The 20035-nt window shown below is 36.2% G+C and overlaps 1 protein-coding gene across 6 annotated transcripts in view; it reads left to right on the forward strand.

Annotated features, from left to right (window-relative positions):
* Nucleotides 1–1300: 1300 nt before the first annotated feature.
* The window catches only part of kank4 (KN motif and ankyrin repeat domains 4), a 56344-nt gene continuing 37609 nt past the window's right edge, over nucleotides 1301–20035 (forward strand). For 5 of the 6 annotated variants that reach the window (XR_010893478.1, XM_067374381.1, XM_067374384.1 and 2 more), the window contains exon 1: nucleotides 1301–1472. Coding sequence is in view for 1 of the 6 variants with exons in the window: in XM_067374383.1 (XP_067230484.1) it covers nucleotides 1480–1481 (2 nt within the window). In the remaining 5 variants the exon portion in view is untranslated. Of the gene's footprint in view, nucleotides 1482–20035 lie in introns of all 6 variants that reach the window. The other variant, XM_067374383.1, reaches the window with a different exon arrangement.

Consider the following 20035-nt stretch of genomic DNA (forward strand, 5'->3'; position numbering starts at 1 on the left):
GAACTTTACACAACAGGACAGTGTACATATTATATAGAGGCATCTAATTTGCAGATGTGCTTAAGGAGGCTAATCTCAAACACCTTCAACTCACATCAGCATCTGCTGATCATTTGCATCTGTTTGCTTACCAAGATCTCCCTTGTCAGGAAAATGTATGAGGAAGGCAAAAACAACATTGTTTTCTTTTGTGTTAGTGCATCTGAATGCACCTCTATGTAGATTAGGCTAGTTGTCATAAGGGCTATATATCAGTAAACACACGCATTCAGGCAATTCTTCAAATACAATTGTAATTTTGTTTTTATGAAAAGAATATTTGAGGTTGAAGTTGTCACATGTGTTTAATATCTTGCAATTTTATGCAATGTATTATTAAATGGCTTAAAATTAATTTAATAATTTATAATAAAAATAATACTTATTATTATTTATAATTATAAGATAATGCCATATAATAATATATTTTAATATATTATTTAATATAATATATTTAATATTATATACATTATACATTACATTACATTATATATATATATATATGTAAATATTGGTTTGGCCAAAACAATAGTTGTTGTTTTTTTTTTTTAATTACCTTTAGATTTTTTATGTTTAACAATCGTTTTTCCATTTAAATTTACAAAAACTACTCCAATAACATTATGCATTAATATAATGCATAATAAAATGCAATAAATATCCACTGGAGTGTGACAATCTGTGCTTACAATGTGAATGTAAGTAAAAACCTGAAGAAATGCACCTCTTTTCATTCCCCTACAGTGTTAACCATGAAGCCTTGTAGAATGCAGTTACTGTCAGTGGCAAAACAGCCCTGGGAAGAGGCTTTTGAGTTTGGAAATGCGGAGAAATAGACCAGCTCGCTCAAAGAATGAGAGGCATGTCCTGCACTCTTTCAGCCCCAGCTGAGCGGTGTGCTGTTTTTTAAATCACTTTTCCACACTAAACCTCAGTGTCAGTGACATACACACCGGCTGGATCACACACACAGATGGTGTCAGTTTTTGATGCAGAGCTCAAGCAGCATATAGGCAATATGGCTAAACACAAGTTTAATCTTGTAGCAGCCATGCTGTACTACTTTAATCCTATAGCATTTGAATATGATGGGGAAGCTGGATGGGGGGTGTAGGCAACTGATGTGTGTGTGCTCGTGTGTGTGTGTGTGTGACCCTCCGACTGCCATTGGATGAGCTCTGTGGGAAGGGGTGTGTTCAGGCTCACAGTATAGCGCTTGTTATGAGAGCCTTCTGCCGTCCCCTTCCACAAACCTCAATAACAACAGTATCGCAGCCTGTGAGTGTGTGTGTGTGTGTGTGTGTAGGGGAGTGAGGAGTGCCTCTACCGCCGTTGCAGCTGGTTGCGGCTTCCTCCCTGTGCTGGATTTCCTTGAAGGTCTGCCTCACCTCTGCAGTGCCTAGGAAGAAAATAAGGGTCCCCCAGAGACTGAGGTAAGTGATGTGAGATAATGCATTCCTCCTCTGTCAGCTTCAATATTCAACTTTTCTCATGTTTACCTTTGGAAAATGCAGCACACCTCTATAGATCCCACCCACCCTTCCTTAAATCCACCCTTTTCATTTCTTGTTGAGCATTTCAGGCAGCCTGTGAGCTGATTTTTCTATTAATAATTACAATTTTAGATTGGTTGTCCAGAAACTAGATCCTTTATTGCAGTGAGCTGGCCACCTTGACAGCATTTCTGGCCATTATTAATGCTGTCTAGGTGGGAAGCCCATGTCTCATTGCACAAATAGTCTCATCTCGCGCTTGGTTGTGCTGTTTCAGTTTACCTCCCCGCTGGGTTGTCATAATGTCAACCAGCTGGCTGTTACTATGTGTCAATCTGGCAGAGATGCGAGACCGTTTGATCGTGCCGTAGTGCAGCACTGCGCTCGTGACGCTGGGCTGCTAGAGCTCGCGCGTCTGCAGTCAATAGCTCAGGCTTGGTTATTTCGCGATGGAGGCTGGCTCATTTTGCCATCCAGAGACGGTGAGCTCAGCTGGTCGAGATCTCTCTAATATCCCGCGATGCCCGAGGCGAGATCCTAGATGTCATGTAGAAAGGTTCCCTGTTTGATTCGTGTGCAGATCGCGCTTTCTTTGCCAGTTTCATTCGCAACCGAGATAGCGTTTTTTTAATTCAGATGCTATGGGTTGGTCACTGTGCATATATTTGCACACAAGACAGGTAGCTTTATTAAGCAGTGCGTTTTCTAAACTGCACGTTGACTGTAGCTACACGATTTGCTTATTTGGCATTGCCATGATGAATGGGAAAGTGTCCCAATTAACCTGAATTCGCATTCAATCAGTTTATTCAGGAACAAAACTGATACTGATATGAAAAAATAAAATAAAACAAAAATAAGTCTCATTACAGAGTTGGCTACAGACAGTCTTTGCCTTTATGCATTTGGGGGGGGGTGGGGGGGTCGAATCCCCCTAATTAAGGCCTGTACAAAAGTCAAAACAACCGGTTTGGGGGTCTTCGTGGGTTTTAAAAGTTTAAATAAAAGTAAAAGTTAGATAATAATTTAGTCACTGCACATGTTTTGAGCTGTCGCCAAATAGACACTAATAACGAACAGGCCCGCGTTCCTCAGTGCCGATCCTACACTTGGGGGCCCTAAGCAAAACTTTGTGAAGTGGCCCCTGCAGTGCATTCTTATTTTTATAATCTTTATTATTGCATGAACCAATAATTACAATGGTTTATGCAAGGTGCACTGCCAGTTTGCTATAGCTAATAGGATTTAAACATCAAGGAAACAAACTGCGAGTTTTGAAAAACGTGTAAAGGGAAACCCATTAAAACACGCTAAGTTGTCAGTAAAACCAATTAAAGGGTTAGTTCACCCAAAAATGAAAATAATGTCATTTATTACTCACCCTCATGCCGTTCCACACTCATAAGACCTTCGTTCATCTTCAGAACACAAATTAAGATATTTTTGTTGAAATTCGATGCCTCCATGAGGCCTTTATAGCCAGCAATGACATTTCCTCAAGATCCATTAATGTACTAAAAACATATTTAAATCAGTTCATGTGAGTACAGTGGTTCAATATTAATATTATAAAGCAATGAGAATATACGCCAAAAAACAAAATAAAGACTTATATAGTGATGGCTGATTTCAAAACACTGCTTCATGAAGCTTCTAAGCGTTATGAATCTTTTGTGTCGAATCATGATCAGTTGTTAAACAATGGTGTTTGTTTATATAAGATATAATAATAATAATAAAAAATTTCCAAAGTGTTGATCTCTGCATCCTGGTGAGCCCATATGACTGACATACTCTGCACCCGCCATAAGGATGCCTCTGATCAGTTTATTATATATGCAGATTTTAGACATTTAGCTCAATGTGCTAATGGTGTCAAATTACAATTTGTGTTGCGCAACAGGGACTTCGTCAGATTGCTCACTAAAAATTGCCTTTACATTATCATATTTACCAAAGTTAAAGAAGAAAGATGAAATTCCTTTAAAATTGTCAACCCCCTTGAAAGCCATTGTATAATTGGCTCACTGTCTTTCTTTGCACATGTAATGTCTGCCTGGTTGCCTACAAGCTGTTTGATGTTCTCAGGAATGCAGAGGTACATTAAACATGTGACCTAAGGGCCACCCAGGAGCTCTGACTCCCTAAAGATTAATTTGCCATCATTCTAGGACTGCAGAAATACTGAGCCTTTGTATGTGATTTTGCTTTCTATGTGATTTTGCTTTCTATGTAATTTTGCTCTATCTATCTATCTATCTATCTATCTATCTATCTATCTATCTATCTATCTATCTATCTATCTATCTATCTATCTATCTATCTATCTATCTATCTATCTATCTATCTATCTATCTATCTATCTATGCACATATTTAATTATTTAAAAGTAATAGTAATTATAAGATAGATTTTCATAATATTTAGGTTTTATGTTTATTCATGCATGCATTTATTTATTTCATTATTCTCATCTTAAAGTAAAATCTTAAACCTAGGGGACATTTATTAAAGAAATACACAGACATGCCTTTGCTCTTGTGATCAGTCATGTGGGGTTCTTGCACCAGTGACTGTGATTCCATTGCCTGGTTGATCTCTGAAACAGGCTCTTAATGGAAACAACAGAGAGACATATTGGGGTACTTTAAATCCACCAAATATGTTTTAAGTCTCTTCAATATTGCTGTTATGCTAAAATGGTCGTATTGTATGTTTCTTAGTTTCTTGGATGTCTGAAGTGGTGGGCATGAGAGAGCTCGTTGTGGAGGTTATGGAATTTGGCATAGAGAGGTCTCTTGGGGCTACACATGTGAGGCTCTGTGGGGGCGATTCCTTGTCCATTGTTTTCTGCTGAAGGACATTTCTCACAGAACGGAGATGGAAACAATGGCTAATATAATATGCAATCTGCTCCTGCCCTTTTAAATGTATTCCTCATATGTGCATAATAGAAAAAAAATAGTAAGAGACAATGTGGACACAGAAGGATCTGTCTGAGAGCTACTCAAAGGAAAATCTTCTGACAAGTAAATTGTAGTTGTAGATTAGCCATGGATCTCATTCTCATAAATAAAACTTTGATTTGTATAAAAACCACAAGAGTTGACCAGACGTTAACTGTTATTGTGTTTTCATGTGAGGAAATCCCTGAGGGTCCAGTGGATGTGACTGTGTAGACGGTAGAAACCTCAAAGAGGCCTGATGTCTGTTTCGCACCGGACTGTTTTGTTTAGCATATAAAACTCATTATAAAGGTATAGTTCACCCACAAATGAATATCCTGTCATCATTTACTCACCCACATGTGTTTTTGAAACCTGTAAGAGTTTCTTTTTACTTCTTTCTATACAATGAAAGCAAATGTCAAGCAAGATTTTCAGGGGAAGATTTTCAACGAATGACGACTTTCAGTCTGTTACTCGCACAAAGCTATCATATGACTTTAAAAGACTTGGAATATAATGCATGTGATTTACAGACATTTCTATGATGCTTTTGCTTTTTTGAGTTTGAGTTTGACAGTCCTTGTTCCCCATATACTTGGAAGAGAACAATGTGAATGTATTTTGACATATTTCAAAGCACATTTTGAGTCCCAAAGAAGACACCATTCAAATGTTTGTGGTCAGTAAGTTTGTTTTTAATTAATAAAAAGTGACTGTAAATTTTTTTATGAAATGCTGTTCTTTTCAATGTTCTATTGATCAAAGAATCATGAAAAAAATGTATAATTTCCACAAAAATATTAAGTAGCAGAACTGTTTTCAAATAAGATAATAATAGGATTTTTTTTTTCCCTTGAGGACCAAATCAGCATATTTGAATAATTTCTGAAGGATCATTTGACACTGAATGGCTGCTGATATTTACTATATTCATACTCAAATAAATGCAGTCTTGCTGAGCAAGAGACTTATCTCAAAAACATTTTTTTTTTATCAATTTTTTTTTTTTTTTTAAATCCTACCCACTCCAGTCTTTTGAATGGTAGTGTAAAGCGGTCTGACTCTGCATTGAGAGCTGAGAGATTGTGTGGAATTGGGAGGTTGCAGATGTTAATCTGTGAGCTGTCATCCTATTTCTTCTTGCTGGCTATCAGTGAAGACAGTACAAATGGTTTGCATTGAGAGTTAGGAATGTAAATAAGCTTTGCATATCAGTGAATCGAGCGCAATATCAGTAAATCAGTTCCACTGTGAGCATAAGTACACGTGTGCTGGCATGTGTAAAAGTGCATATGAATGTTCAAAGACAAATGCTGGGTTTTAAGTATGTTCTTGTAGTTGATCTCTTGAACAAATGTTCATTTCAATTGGTGGGATCTATCCAGGCACATACTGTCTTCACATTGTGTCCTAGACTACATGGGCCTTTGGGTTGCACTAAATTCCCATAACACCATTTTTTTTTTCCAACCTCTTAAAGGTCCTAAAGAGGATCTTTTCGTCGACTGAGAAACCAAAGACTGTTAGTGAGTTTTTGAAATGAGCGCATGTGTAAGAACAAGCTCTCTCCTTCACAGCTCATTTCGAGGGAACGCCTCCCAAAACTCGTGCACGAGTATTTGAACACGAGTGTTTACACCGGCATTCGCTGTGTCGTGTTAGTGGATTCATTATGTCGGACTCACCGCAGGTAACTCATAATCTGCAGTTGTTACTCCTGTCTCCTGACAAAAACATTGCATGCGGCGCCTGTGGAGTGTGGAAAGTTACTGGAGCGCGCAGCTGCGCTCGTCTCTCACAAGGAATGTCATGGCAGTGATTGACCAGCCAGAGGGCCAATCGTTTAAGTGATGATCGCGTAAACGATTGGCTGATGTTTTTAAGGCCCTACCTCGTGCACAGATGATGTATATTAATATTATTCCTTTCAGTGCACCTAATAAATAGTCTTTTATCAGTTAGTAAAGACAGTTTCAAGTAATATTGCAAAAATGTATAAAACAAAACATCCTCTGTAGCACCTTTAAGTCTGACAGCTCCGCAGCTTCTATAGACTCATGGGATAGCAGATTGTCTACTGGTTGCGAAATCTCAGCAGATGCAGTGTGTCATCTGGGTATTTTTTGCCTACTGTATGATACATTCTGATAATGAATACTGAATATATGATACATGATTCTTTTTGCATACAATGTTGCAGAAGAGCAAATGCATGTTGTATTTTCCCCCATCTTTAGCTGTACACAGTCTTCAGATAGAGAAGCTTGGAGGTCTACACAGATGCTGAATGGAGGAGTTGAAGGCAATAATTTCTGTTTGTGTCTGCTTTTGCATGTTTTTGTCTGAATTCTTTTCTGTTTTAAGCAATAAAAAGACACTTGCGCAACTGTCAAAACATAGTTTTCCTACATATTTCATGGTCATTTCATGACAATTTGTCAAAGATTTACACTTTGGATTAGAAAGACAACATTAGTGCTACATGAGTTGGGTTTTCATTTGCGTTCACATTTGCACAGCTTGGGCTGCATATAGAGGTCTATAGATATGATCTGTCACATACTATGAAATCTTCTGAGGATGGGGGTTTGTCTGTTGCCTTCCTTACACTCTCAGATATGCAGTGTCATCAGCAGTCTCCAGGAGAGAGCTAATGGAGCTGCACGGAACATGTGATTGTCTTTTAGTTATTCCACGAGTTTTGATGCATATCTTCTGATCTTGAATCCATGACTAACACTCCGTATTTTCCTTTGTCATGATTTATTTTCCAAGTCAACAAAGAATCACATTTCACATACAGTCTTCTTACATCATAATCCGCTTGTGCAATAAGAAAGAAGAGTGTACAGATAAAGTATAAAGAATACGTTGAACAACCTTCTTACAAATGCAGAGATATTAGTATGCACATTCTGATGCTGTGTGTAGAAACAGCCCTGTTAGAGCCGTACTATTTCTCAGTGGGCGCCAATAATGTATCCAGACTGTTGGGGGTGTAGTAGTGTCAGAGATGTAGGTCATATGTAAATATGTTTTTAAGTAATCCTTTTTTATTAATGCCCTGTCTGGCACCAAGCTTCTCTGTATACGTCTTTGTTATGAGAGTATGTAACCAAGTAAATGCTGGCATGCTGGCAACAACCAGAAACTAAAGCTTTGTTACAGATGTTATGAGCTTTCATAGTGTCAGATGTTTAAAGCTTCTTGTCAGACAATTTGCCGCTTGCCAACATAGTAGATTTGTCAGTTATGAGGTGTTGAATATTAATATGAATGATGACGGTCTGTTGCTGTGTTGCTATGTTGCATCTTACAGCTGTTTCTTATTTAGTTTGTCTTTGATGTCTACACCTGCTGCTTGTATTTATGAGGGAGGAACGGGTTATTGGAATAAAAAAACTGAAGTTGGCATCTTATACTTCTCATATAATATTCACAGTTCAGTATCATACAAAAATCGGTTAAAGAACAAAAACTATATTGTATTTTTGTCTTTTCATCAAATCTTTAAAGGGGTCATGAATTGAATTGTTTTAGAATGTTTCCTGTGGTGCTTTTTACTGTTAGTATAATTTTTACATCAAAAATGGTCATCATTTAGAAATAAAAGGCAATTTTCATTACCTCTCTGATTTGAACGCTCTGTTTTAAGGGGCGTGTCTGCTGTGAGACTTCAGTGTAAACACCCACTGCTGTGATTGGCTAACATCTTTGCATCTAACGGTTTTGTTTGTTTTTGAGCTTTGGCGCGAGTCCAAAGCTCAGTCACTGATAAACTCACACTGTTTGATTAACAGCTCCAGCGATTGAAAAGGGAGCTTTCATTGATCGTTTTCTATTTATAATTTAATCACAGTTTAAATAACTCATCCTACTAAGAGAAACTATGTGAAGTTGACCGCTGATCACTGGTTTGATTTACTGGCACATAGACAAAGAACATCTGACTGTACATGAATCTTTACAAATCAAAACTCACTGGTCACAGATCAGGCAGTAGAATTGACACAGTTACTTACATGTTGTTGCACTACTGTCGAGTCCATATTGTAAACATCTGTTTGCAGAGCCTGCTCCAAAATTGCAACTGATTACCCAAGAATCCACAGTGAAATGTACCATATAAAATATAAATAATGCTTAACTGAGACATTCACATTGTTGAAAATAATTAAAATAGCCACATTCCTAGCATTAGGATCCTTTGGAAGGTGTTATTTTTAGTCCAGTGAGTGATCCTGTGCTCTTCTCTCCTCACAGGCCCGTCGCCAAGGGGGGGCATTAGGGGGCAGTGCCCCCCCAGATGACACAACGTGCCCCCCTAATAGTCATCCAGCAAACTTCCGATTGAGAGCAAAAACCTTATTTGTGGATCTGGCTATTTACATATTCCAGAACGAAATGTCTTCAGCAGCATTTAGCTCATAGGAAAACTCTCTCTACAACTTTAAATGACTTTAAATAACACATTGTCTTCAGAAATATGAAATAGAAATTAGGCGGAGTGTGGTTCGGCGATGGACTTGAGACTATTTTCTCACTCAAACCACTGCCTACCTGCGGCTGCTTCTGATTACTTGTAGAGGGAAAAACTGCACATAACTACTGGTCTAGGATCAGTTAATATTAGCATATTGGCGAAACATATTTGGCAAATGATCCAGTGCGCCTCTGTGTTTGCGCTCTGAAGAACGACAATACTTTAGAACGTTGGAGTGTTGAGCATTGTAGCTAATCACGAACAAATCTGTTGATTTCTAGAACGAATTATAATGAGGGAATATTTGCCAGCGTCTACAACTCAAAATCCACTCGCCGCTCAAAACGAGTTTTTGTTCAGTGCTAACTTAAACACCTCTGACTTGTCATTGCGTTCCAGAAATCAACAGATTTTGGTTAACAAAAAAATTATGTAAATTGTTATGTAATTATGCAGTCAGTTTAATTCATTGTTACAGAACTTCTTGAGATCGCAATGAACTAAGATGAGCGAGATTTTTTACTGATTATAAAGAGAGCGCCTTTTGCGCACTCTCTGCCAAATTCCGTGTGCGTAATCTGTTAAAATTAACAGTGGTTTGTGAACGTAAACACTTTATTAACAAATAATAATTTATCAGCAGTGTTTATGTTGGGATATGTAGGTTGTGCTGTGACAAGTAAGTTAAAGCTATTTCGAGGAAATCTGTTAAAATATGTTTTTAAATGGAAATCACATCTCCTTACCCTGGAGTTGGTTCACCCTCCGCCTGAGCATAAAATTCATATTTAACGCATTATTACACAAAACGGAACTCGAAACATAATTAGGCCGTATTTATTAATGACTATCACTCGGAGACCTGCCGCCTTCAACTATTTTAATGGTGAGTGCACTCAAAAGTCTTAGTTACACTTAAATATGCTATAGATGTAGGCTAGCCTATTTATTGCTGTTTTGGTATGTATCATTTTTATTATTGTGCTGTTCGAGGAATTGAAAAGCTTTTGTGTCTCGTGTTTGCAAATTATATTGCCATAATGCAAAGGGGTTTCGTTTTTGGTGTAGTTTAATTAGGATCGAGTATCTTGTGTTTTTGTGGTAATATAGAACTTTATTTCATTATAGAAGTCTATTTCATTAATAATAAATACGGGACATTATTATTTTGGCGAACGTCTGTTTATCAGATTATAAAAATGTGTGCCCCCCTATGGAAACCGAATGCCCCCCCATTCTATATGTTCTGCCGACGGCCCTGTCTCCTCATCATTTCACTAACGCCAGTGGGCGGGGCCAAAGTTGCAATGGTGAAGTAGGTGTTGATTTTCTTCTGCAGAGGCGGTCTTTCACCGATCTATTATGTCATAAACAGGCACAATCCAGGACGAGTCTTTCGTTGGGCTTGGTAACATTAAAAGCTGTTTTTGGACTAAAAAAGAAGTTTTCAGGTCTGAAACTTGCAGGATATTCGTATAGTATGATGACCTGTCAAGGAAAATTTGATTTCTCAATTCATGACCCCATTAAAAGCTACAGTAAAAAAATTTTAATTGGTTGACTGTAAGTTACCTTACCATACAGTGAAAACTGTGAATCGTAAAATACTGTAAAATTTTGGAAGTAAAAACTATATCATAAAATTTACAATGAAAAACAGTAAAAAGACATTCCCAGAAGTCCCTACATGGCATCACATATGATTATATTTTGTTAAAATAGTCTTGGTTCTTTTTATTTTTGTTATTAGTTGTGTAAATTAGGGTGTTTTGGGTTACATTTTCTGTTATTTAGTTGATGCTTATTGCATGGTACCCTGATTATTTGGATATTATTATTATTATTATTTTTTTTACATTGATTCAGTTGCAATTGAGCCAGTTCAGAACAAGCCTTAAAATGTAAATGTAATGTCAAAAATTCAATAATTTCAATGATTAATTGAAATAAAAAGATTAGATGTTTAACATAATTAGAATTTGCTCCTGGCTACACTGAAATTTAATCTGAGCCTTTGCAGCCATAAAATCAATTGATCTGCCTTTAACATGCATTATATAATCCATGGTATAAATTAAAAGCTTGTTTGGCAATATTTTATCATACCTGTGGGCTACTGGCAAGATTTAAACATTGTTGAGAAAAATTGGCATGATCATCATTGAAGTTGGTCAAGATGTCTTAAAGGTTGCCCTCTACATCCTGTTGTTTCTCATTCTCTCTAATTTACCATAGCAGACTCAACCCATTTTTTCCCCATTCTTCCAATTTTTTCAGCTTCTTAATTATCATTGCTCCCCGGAGTAACTTCCAGTGCCGGCCTTATAAATTCACACCTGAAATATGTTTCATGTTAAAGCAATCAAAGGCTGCAAAAGTGTTTATTTTAATTTGAGAATACCTTCTATGGTGGTTATTCTAGACTGTTTTAGTATAATCCCCATGTTAAGAGCAGCGACAAGCTCTTTGCCAGATGTGACAGATGTGCAGTAGAGAAGACAAGATGAGAGCCATTTTTTCCCATAGCAGTCTTTTTCATCTTTCCTTGCACTGTAGCATCTTATAACCTGCATGTCTGATGACATGATATCTATGCAGTTGCATCAAATCGCTATTTCTGTTTCTGTAACATCAGCCATTGAGCAGTACTTAAAAAACCTTGTTTCTGCAGCCTGATATTTTGCATTGATAGTACTGTAATGAAGAGACGTAAATTGCTCATGACTGAGAGTGGTCTTATCCTGCTAGATTAATGCAGAGGAAAGCTGCACTGAAACTGATTAGACACTAATCCTAAGGGATGGTCATAATTTACAGCTGTGCAGATGGAGCCAACACTTCCACAGCTGAACACATTGATGTCCTCACATCTATTAATCTTTCTTTGAAAAGCATTGTTTTAGTTATTTTAATATTTCAATATGTATTAATGTATTTAATAACTTTTATTTTAATTTAAGTTTTGTCATTTTTATTTTTTAAATTTATAAAAAAAAAAAATCTATTTACTAATTCTATTTATTAATTTTATTACTTAAACTTATTTTATTTCTAGGCAAAAAATTAAGTTTTGTAAGTGTATGTATACATCATTTAAGCTTTATTTCAATTAACAAAAATGATTTTTAATAATTTTAGTTAACAATAGCAATACTGATTGGTGGCACGCAATGGTTGATCCAGCTTTAAGCCTTTTGGAAGATTTTTTGTTGGTGGATTAAAAATAAACAAAATAACTGTCCATATTGAGTCTAAAATTTAGGTTTAACCATGAGTTTCCAAGTACCATTAGTTGAAGTAATAAAAACCATCCAGTGTCCTCTAAAAATTCAGCAGGAAGAGCACTACATTTTTTTTCTTGTTATTTCTGGTCAGAACTCTAGAGGGAAAGTAGGAAAGTCTTGCAAAATACTTTTGGTCCTAAAGGAAGATGTTTTCATTTTTGTTATTAATTCAGCCATGCACATCATGGATACAATACGTGCCCTTTCTCACAATCTAACAGTAAAAAACCTTGTAGAAAAGGAATTCGAGCTCTAATTTAGGACAACAAATCTGTTTTTCATTCAGATAAGTTTAGAGTTTTGGTAACCCTCACAGAGAAAGTATGTGACCACCTGCTTTTGACTGCTTTTCTTCTGTTGTTCCAACCATCCAGTTGCTCTATTTAGATTACAAATCTTTCCTGTCTGAAATAAAACCCTCATCCAACATGTGCTATCTAGAACAGCAGCTTGAGACGGTTTGAGAATCAAAATGGATTTGACACAGAGCGAAAGAACAGTAAGAAAACAGATAGCGACATGAGTGGGGAACTGAAATTGCTTCAGAGAGCAGCTCTGATAAGAATAAGATGGCATCACTGGATTTAAGAGCGAGCAAAAGACAGAGTGATAAAGAAAAGATATAGATGCAGTGTGCTGCATTGCCTCCAGGTATCGGACTTTTCAATAATATGGAAGATCCTCAGGGTTCCAGATGCTTCCTGTTGCAGATGACCGCTAACTGAACTCCAGACCACAAATAAGAGATGTGTTAATGTCTGTGTGTGAGAACAAATAGACAGAATAAATTCCCAACCACTTTTGTGTTCTATGCTAATTATGGAATTAATTTGTTCACAGTTATGTTAATGCAAGAGAGAGCATAAGAGGAAGAAATGAAAGGGAGAAATTGTTATGAGTAAAATGGCAGCTAGGAACTGAATTCTCGCCTTTAAGTTAAAGGAGCCAATGCCTTTATGATATATAGGCCTTTCCTCTTTGTTTGGCACTAACAGTTTTACTAAAATGGGACACATTTATTCAATGTGATTAAACATTACTGTTGTTTAAATAATGTTGATTTATTAATGTTAATTTATTCCAGATGTTTCTGATCACTCACCATCTAAGAGTCAGAATATTCCCTTTAAGTTCAGAAAAAGGGCAGTGTTACGCCTACAGGTTAGGAGCGTGATGATAGTTTCTATTTTAAGTACTGAGTAATCGTGAAATTAGAAACAAGCTGCTTTCCCATGGCTTGATCCTGCTGGTTAAAACAGTGTCAATTAGAAAACCACTGACAATGCCAGTAGATGAAGCATTTATGGTTCACAGCATGTGAACATTTAGGCTTTCCTCTTTGGCTGAGAAAGAATAGCAACTCTATATTTGAAAAAAATGATCCCCTAAAGATTTTATTACTATACATTTTCAGAACCGCAATCCTCCTTATTAAAATGTTAAATGTTTTGGTCATATTTCTAAGTATATCATCACAGGATTTCTGCTTTTGTAGATCTCAGTCATTGTTTTGTGTTTTCCTTTAAAGATATTAGCAGTGACAATTGTTTCAACAAATGTTAATTTGGGAACCCTTTACAGTAAGATTCATTAGTTAACATGAACTAATAATGAACTGCACTTATACAGCATTTATTAATCTTTGTTAATGTTAATTTCAACATTTACTAATGCATTATTAAAATCCTGTTAACATTAGTTAATGCACTGTGAACTAACATGAACAAACAATGAACAACTGTATTTACATTAACTAATGTTGAAGGGTTAGTTCACCCAAAAATGAAAATTCTGTCATTTATTACTCACCCGTGTGTCGTTCCACATCCGTAAGACCTTCACCTTCGGAACACAAATGAAGATCTTTTTGATGAAGTCTGAGAGGTTTCTGTCTCTCCATAGAGATCCAACACAACTACAACTCCAAGGTCCAGAAAGGTAGGGAAAAGACATCATTAAAGTACTCCATGTGACTCCAGTAGCTTAAACTCAAGTGAAATGAGTGCTTTGTTTGTGCAAAAAAACCCAAACATAATTTACCACTTTACTTACAAAATAATATTATCCAAAGGGTGTTCACGCAACAATGCCAGGTCTTGCATGAACACAAAACGCATGCGTCATGATGCTCTCGTGAACACTCACGCATGTGCGTTGTGTTGACACGTGAGTCTGAACACAACACGCATGCGTCTTGAAGATCTTGCATGTTGCAGATCAATATTTTAGTTACGTTATGTTTTTTTGTTTTTTTCCCGCAAACAAAGCACTCACATTGCTTTATAAAATTGAGTTTAAGCCACTGGAGTCACATAGAGTACTTTAATGATGTCTTTTCCTACCTTTCTGGACCTTGGAGTTGTAGTTGTGTTGGATCTCTATGACAGAAAAGAAAAAAGATCTCAATTTGTGTTCCGAAGATGAACAAAGGTCTTGCGGTTGTGGAACGACATAAGGGTGAGTACTATGACAGAATTTTTGGGTGAACTAACCCTTTAACGAAGATTAGTAGATACAGTAACAAATGTATTGCTCATGGATAGCATGTTAATTAATACATAAACTAATTAACCTTATTTTAAAGTGTTACCGTTAATTTTTTATTCCTTTTAGAGTCAATAGAGTGCCTGTATTTTCACTGCATATGCATTTTTTTTACATGAATCTGCCGTGCAGGTCGTCCTTATAGTCTGAAAAGACAGTTCATTGTTGGCTTAGAAGGGATTGTCCCCAGTGCTTCTTATTTAGTCCTTCATAGACATAATGATCAGATGTTTCACCATCAGCGGAAATGGAACAGGAGCCTTGCCCACAGTTCCTCAGAGACAAGCCGGACTATAGGAATATGACCTTGGGAACTCTGTACTGTGTTATTTCCTCTTAGAAATAGCTGGAGAAGTTTTGCATGTCAAGTGGCCTTTCTTTTTTTTGTCTTTTTCCTCCCACTTTATTTTTTATCTATCCTCTGGAGTTTTAAGACGAGAACAGTGATTTCCATTAAATGCTGATTTGGAAAGCGACAGGGAAACGGCTTCTCTTGAATATTTTGCATATGATACATGGCAATGGCTAGAGGAGTGTTCCATAAGCAGAATCAGTAGTGATATGTGATTTCTTGAAGCAATAGATATAGTTATATCAATGGACCTTTTATGGCAACTGTTAACATATCAAATATTTTATCTGAAATGTTCAATGCCGGAATTATCCAGACTCTTTTCCAGCAAGTATGTTATCACATTTCCAGATATCCTCAAAAAACATCACATGCCAGTTACTGATAACAGAGTGTACTTCAAGTTCAAGTTGTAAGTGAAATGGTGCCAGGTGTGGGAGAAGATTCCTTTAAAAACTGGATCTGTTTTTCTAAGCTGTTACTTCTTAAACATTCTCATGCCTCTGATCTGAGAGATTCACTTCTGGAAGCTTCCAGTCTTTGGAAAAATGAGGATAGCCAAGAAAAAAAGAGGGAAAGAAAGAAAAAGAAGGAAAAAAAAAGGAGAAAGTGAAGTAGATCAAAGAACAACACAATGCTGCTTGTCTGCTCGAGTAAGAGGAAGCCAAAACCTGTGAGCTGTGGGTCAAAGAGGGAAAGTTATGGTTCCAACTTTGAAATCTGTAGAAATTCCAAGCCTTATTTTTCAAAAGGTAACATTAAAATATGTCTAGAAGCATATTAATATTTAAATAGTCATTGCACTTTCCCAAGAACTTGTGAGCAATTTGTGTCTGAAAAGTGTTGGAGGCGCTATATGCTTAAATTGTCTTGAAAACTTTAATGAACCTCTGTAGGCATGAAAAACTTTTTCGGATTTATTATTAAATTGAAAACATCAAGCTGGAGCTCTCGCCATTAAAATATTTTAGGTCCCCCGAGAGGTATTGCATACTGCCCACATAAATGTAACCAGGTTCTTATTTCTCACAGTGCTAGAAGGTAAAAAAGCTGTACTCGTTTTCTGACCACCCCCACTAATATATCTAACCCGAGTGGCAAGATCTACCATATTAAGTATTAAAGCATTCACATCTAATGCACGTTTTGTTAAGAATTTAGTTATTTGTTTTGAAACATCATGGGTAGATTGTGTATCAGGTATGCTGTTGTTCGCTTTGGTAGAAGTAAAAAGTAAGGATTCACATGTATGCTTTTGTTAGACACTTCGATCCTTAACGTACTGCGGCACTAGCAGTGCAAATGTCCACTGGCAACCAAGTGGTACCAAAACGAGATAAATGACTCCCACTTGCAAAGAGTGGAAAATCAATTCACTTTCTCTTTCACTCTTTCTTTCTCTCATAATTGCGAGAAGCAAACAGGAGAGCATGCAGCGTTTTAAGATTGATTCTGTTGACAGAAAATTTGCAAGTCTGAAGTAGCAAGTAGTTAGTCATATTAAAAAAGTGTACAAGTTCTCAATCGATTAGACAGCCTACTGAATAGAGCATATATGGGCTTTTAACCGAGTCGTTGTTTTGTGTTCTGTAGGCATATTTTTGAACTTTGTATTTTTCAAAACTGCCATCAAAGTGCTGAATGAAGCATTTCAAAAATACAGTATGACATTGTCATAAATATTTATTTTTTGTGTGCAGCCCTGTCAGCATTTTTGCTAAAGTCTGTCTGTGTTTTGTTTTTTTGGCCTTTTTTTAGTGCCCAGGGGTTAGAGATACATGTTGCTACAGCTCATGTGAACTAGCGGCACTGGGCTTTGCTTGTCTATCATCGCATTTTTATATGAGCATTCTTGCTTGTTTGCAGCTGCTTGTTTGTGTGTGTGTGTGTGTGTGTGTGTGTATGGTTCAGGTAAACCCTACGTAATGGGTACAAAATGACAAAAGATGGCAATATCCAAAGTCCTTGGATCCAAAGTCATTTTTGGTCCACATGAGGAAGATGGCTTATAAATCATACTAAAGTATGTTTTTTGAAAATGTAAAAATGCAGAACGTTTTCTGTGATGGGTAGGTTTAGGAGTAGGGGTAGTGTGGGGGGATAGAATGTACAGTTTGTACAGTGTAAAAATCATTATGTCTATGGAAAGTCCCCATAAAACATGGAAACCCAACATGTGTGTGTGTGTGTAAAAGTTCACGTTTCTATTGGGGAAAGATAGGATGATACAATGACAGCAGTGGATACAATGGCATTCTTTACTCTCACATTTCTTTCACCACATCACATGATCTGCAGACTATCTCTAGCTATGAGTGTTTAAAAGAATGTGCATGTGTTACTAGTATTTATATTTGTATGTTTTAAAACCCCGTTTAAAAGTTTAGGGTCTGTAAGATTTTTTAAAAATGTTATTGAAAGGTCTCTTGTGCTCACAAAGGCTGCATTATTTTATCAAAATAAAAACAGCCGTATTGCAAAATATTATTAAAATATAAAATAAGTCTGTTTTTTTTTTTTTTGTAATTAATTTTCTGTGATAGCAAATCTGAATTTGCAGCATCATTACTCCAGACTTCAGTGTCACATGATCATTTAGAAATCATTCTAATATGCTGATTTGGTGCTCAAGAAACATTTCTTATCATTATCAATGTTGAAAATGGTTGTGCTGCTAAATATTTTTTTTTTTTGTGGAAACCGTGATAATTTTGCAGGATTCTTTGATAAATAGAACATTCAAAGGAACAGCATTTATTTGGAATATTTCATTTTTTTTTGTAACAATGTAAATATATTTTGATCAACTTAATGCATCTTTGCTGAATAAAAGTATTAATTTCTTCAAAATAATGTTACTGACCTCACACTTTTGATTTATGTATTTATGTATGCCATATTTTTCATGGAAATCAGAGGATATGTGATTTTTGTTGACTGTGACATAAGATATCCTAAAGGGAAGGTTTAGAATTTATATATAATGTTTATGGTGCATTATGGTGCTTATTTGTCATTCTTGGGGCTTCATAGTCCATTTACTTTCATTATATTTGAAAGAACAGCTATTATTAAAGGAATTGTTCACCCAAAAATGAACACTGAGATATTTCCCAAAAAAAACATTTTTAGGTGAACTATCCCTTTAAACTATTTGTAAATCGTGAATGTAATAATGGACAAACTGTAAGAGTTTGAGAGGAGCAGATAGAGCACAGGAATTGACATCTAAAGAGTGAGGGACAGAGTGACAGTAAGTTATTGGGGAATGGCCTGGAAAACAGCAGTTTCATGTCAAGAAGTAAATCAAGCAGGAGGGATGGAAAAATGGCCCAAACAACATATGAGTTTGCCCTCACACACATACACCTCTCTTCATCTGTTGACATCAGGTCACATTTCCTGAGAGCATCTTTATCTCAGCAGAGTGACAGCCCCATTTCTCAAACACGTTCATTATCCCACCCTCACCCCTGTGTGTGCGGCCCAAAGAATCTCTCCACGGTGACTCGCACACCACTACAAATCTACCTGCCATCGTTTGGTATGAGGGCTAATATAAAGTCAGCAAGTCAATATTGCATTATAATATTTAATTTACAATAATGGCCACTGACTGTTCATTATCCAGCTTATTCCACCATTACATAGATAAATAGATATTCACATGAACATTAAGTGTTTTTTAATGATTTTTTAAAAACTTACTTATAGATTTGATTAATGTTTCCACTAAGACAGTCCAGTCTGGCAATTAGATGTTTGTTTGATGGTTGGTTGGTAAACTATCCCTTTTAATTGTCCCTGTTCTCACCCTGATGACATGAATAACAATCAATGGAGGACAGAAATAGCATGCGTAGCATGAGTGAGTTATGCATAGACAGCTGCACATCCATTTTGTAAGCAAGACACCTTTTGCTGGGCATATGCTTTTAAATTTGTTTCTGAATACATTTATTTTCAAGCTTGTTTTTGACCTTTCATCTCATTGTCTATTTGTTTGTCTGTCTGTCTGTCTTTCTAAGACATGATTAGAGGACTATAGATGGTTTCTGTTCATGCTGAGCAATCTGCATCCCATCAGCCTGTGTATGTTTTTGGTCTGAGTAAATAAATACAATAAAAACACATTTTTGTTTACCCATGGGATCCATTAAATAGTTATGCTCTAAACACAATATTTTGTTACTGCTCAAGATTAATTCATCCAGTGCTTTTTTTTCACATTGAAAAAACATGGGATAAACAACAAAGGAATTCACCAAAGGGTGGATAAGTCTTTATCTGTTAAGGGCTATTTTGATTTACTTAGCTGTTTAACACATTTTTTTAACCATTGCATAGTCATGTGCTGCTGCAGTTTTTCCTTCAGGGTATTGGTTACTTTATTATTAAATAAAATAATTGTATTATTTCACAGAGATTTATTTTAAATGGTAACTGAAATGGTTGTATACTGAATACCTTTATTTTACATGATGCATTTGCTAACCAAATTCTTGGGCACACTAAAGAAAGTCAAAGCCATTTGTGCTCGGCCACTATTAACCCAGACCAAAATCGTACACATTTGCTAATGTATTGCAAAGAACACCTAAGAATGCCAAGAATAACTGCAAAGCTCTCATTTAAATACTGCAATATGCTTTTTCTCTGGAACATGTTAATTAGAATTTGATATTTCTGTTATATAGGTTGTTTTAATTAGGTTTTAATTTGAAATTAAATGTACTGTATAATAATCTTCACGGAAAGAAAAATTAAATGTAGAGAAATTCAAGAACAGGAAAGAAAAAGGAAGTAAAAATAGGGTTAATACTGAGCATATTTTGAGCTCTTGTGATCAGAGCCCCACACACATGCCTGGCTGGGAACCTCATGATTATTGA

The sequence above is a fragment of the Chanodichthys erythropterus genome, chromosome 21, assembly GCF_024489055.1.
Source record: "Chanodichthys erythropterus isolate Z2021 chromosome 21, ASM2448905v1, whole genome shotgun sequence".
Classification (NCBI taxonomy): domain Eukaryota; kingdom Metazoa; phylum Chordata; class Actinopteri; order Cypriniformes; family Xenocyprididae; genus Chanodichthys; species Chanodichthys erythropterus.